The sequence below is a fragment of the Myotis brandtii genome, unplaced genomic scaffold (assembly GCF_000412655.1).
Source record: "Myotis brandtii unplaced genomic scaffold, ASM41265v1 scaffold892, whole genome shotgun sequence".
NCBI classification, from domain to species: Eukaryota; Metazoa; Chordata; class Mammalia; order Chiroptera; family Vespertilionidae; genus Myotis; species Myotis brandtii.
The window spans coordinates 253,271-254,494 of NW_005371656.1; the positions used below are offsets into that span (position 1 = coordinate 253,271).

Consider the following 1,224-nt stretch of genomic DNA (forward strand, 5'->3'; position numbering starts at 1 on the left):
TAAGAGTTTATACCTTTATTTTCCTAGGCAAGATTTTATTATAATAGGCTTCATTTTTGAGGACTCAGTAAAGATGCAGAATGGAAACAGAATCATATATAAGTTTTTAAATTAATCTTATACTTATGTAAATTTAAGGTAATTACCTTGTATGATATGTATATTTGAAAATTATAGGACATAATTACTTTAAAATATTCTAATTAAAAACTGTAGCCCTGAACCATCCTTTGAAAGGTCATTAAATATTCTATATAGTTCAGAAAAACAATCAAATAATCACAAAAATAGAGGCATCCTTTTCCTGGTAATTAAATTCCAAAAAGCCTTCTTCACTTCCTTATTCCTGAGGCTGTAGATCAGTGGGTTCAACATGGGGATCACTGCAGTGTAGAACACAGAGGCCACTTTGTCCTGACCCAGCGAGTAGCTGGATGTCGGTCTCAGATAAGTATACATGGCGGTGGAATAGAACAGAATAATGGCTGTCAGGTGAGAGGCACACGTTGAGAAAGCTTTGTGCCTGCCCTCCCCTGAATGCATACGAAAGATGGAGAAGAGAATGTAGGAGTAGGAGGTGAGGATGACCAGCAAAGTCCCAACTATATTCACTCCAGCAGTAGTGGAAAAGATGCTTTCATTCAGGGGTGTGTCTGAACAGGAGAGCTTAAAAAGCGGAGGACTGTCACAGAAGAAGTGGTGGATGACATTGGAACTGCAGAATGGCAGGCTGCTTACATAACTTGTGTTCACCATGGAGTTCAAGAGTCCCGCTGCAAAAGCCCCTGCTGCCATTTTCAGGCAGACTGTCCTGGTCATGACCAAGGGGTACAGGAGAGGGTTGCATATGGCCACATACCGGTCATAGGCCATTAAGCCAAAGAGGATGCATTCAGTTGTGGCCAAGGCGATAAAGAAGTACAGCTGCAGAAAGCAGCCAGCAAAGGAGATGGTTTTCTTCTCTGACAATAAATCCACCAGCATCTTTGGGGTGACGGTGGACGAATAACAAATGTCCACAAAGGACAGGTTAACCAGGAAGAAATACATGGGTGTGTGGAGTCTGGAATCAGTCCTGATTAAGAGGATCATCCCAACATTCCCGCAAACTGTCAGTGTGTAAATGACAAAAAAGAGCACAAAGAGGATAATCTGTAGCTCCAGCGTGTCTGCTAATCCCAGCAGGATGAACTCGGTCACCAAAGTATAATTAGTTCTGGTCAT

At 41.7% G+C, this 1,224-nt stretch overlaps 1 protein-coding gene across 1 annotated transcript; it reads right to left on the bottom strand.

The window, feature by feature from the left end:
• Positions 1-279: 279 nt before the first annotated feature.
• On the bottom strand, positions 280-1,224 carry LOC102238869 (olfactory receptor 5F1). The gene has a single exon (XM_005885116.1). It carries the CDS (start codon positions 1,222-1,224, stop codon positions 280-282), a length of 945 nt encoding a protein of 314 aa, XP_005885178.1.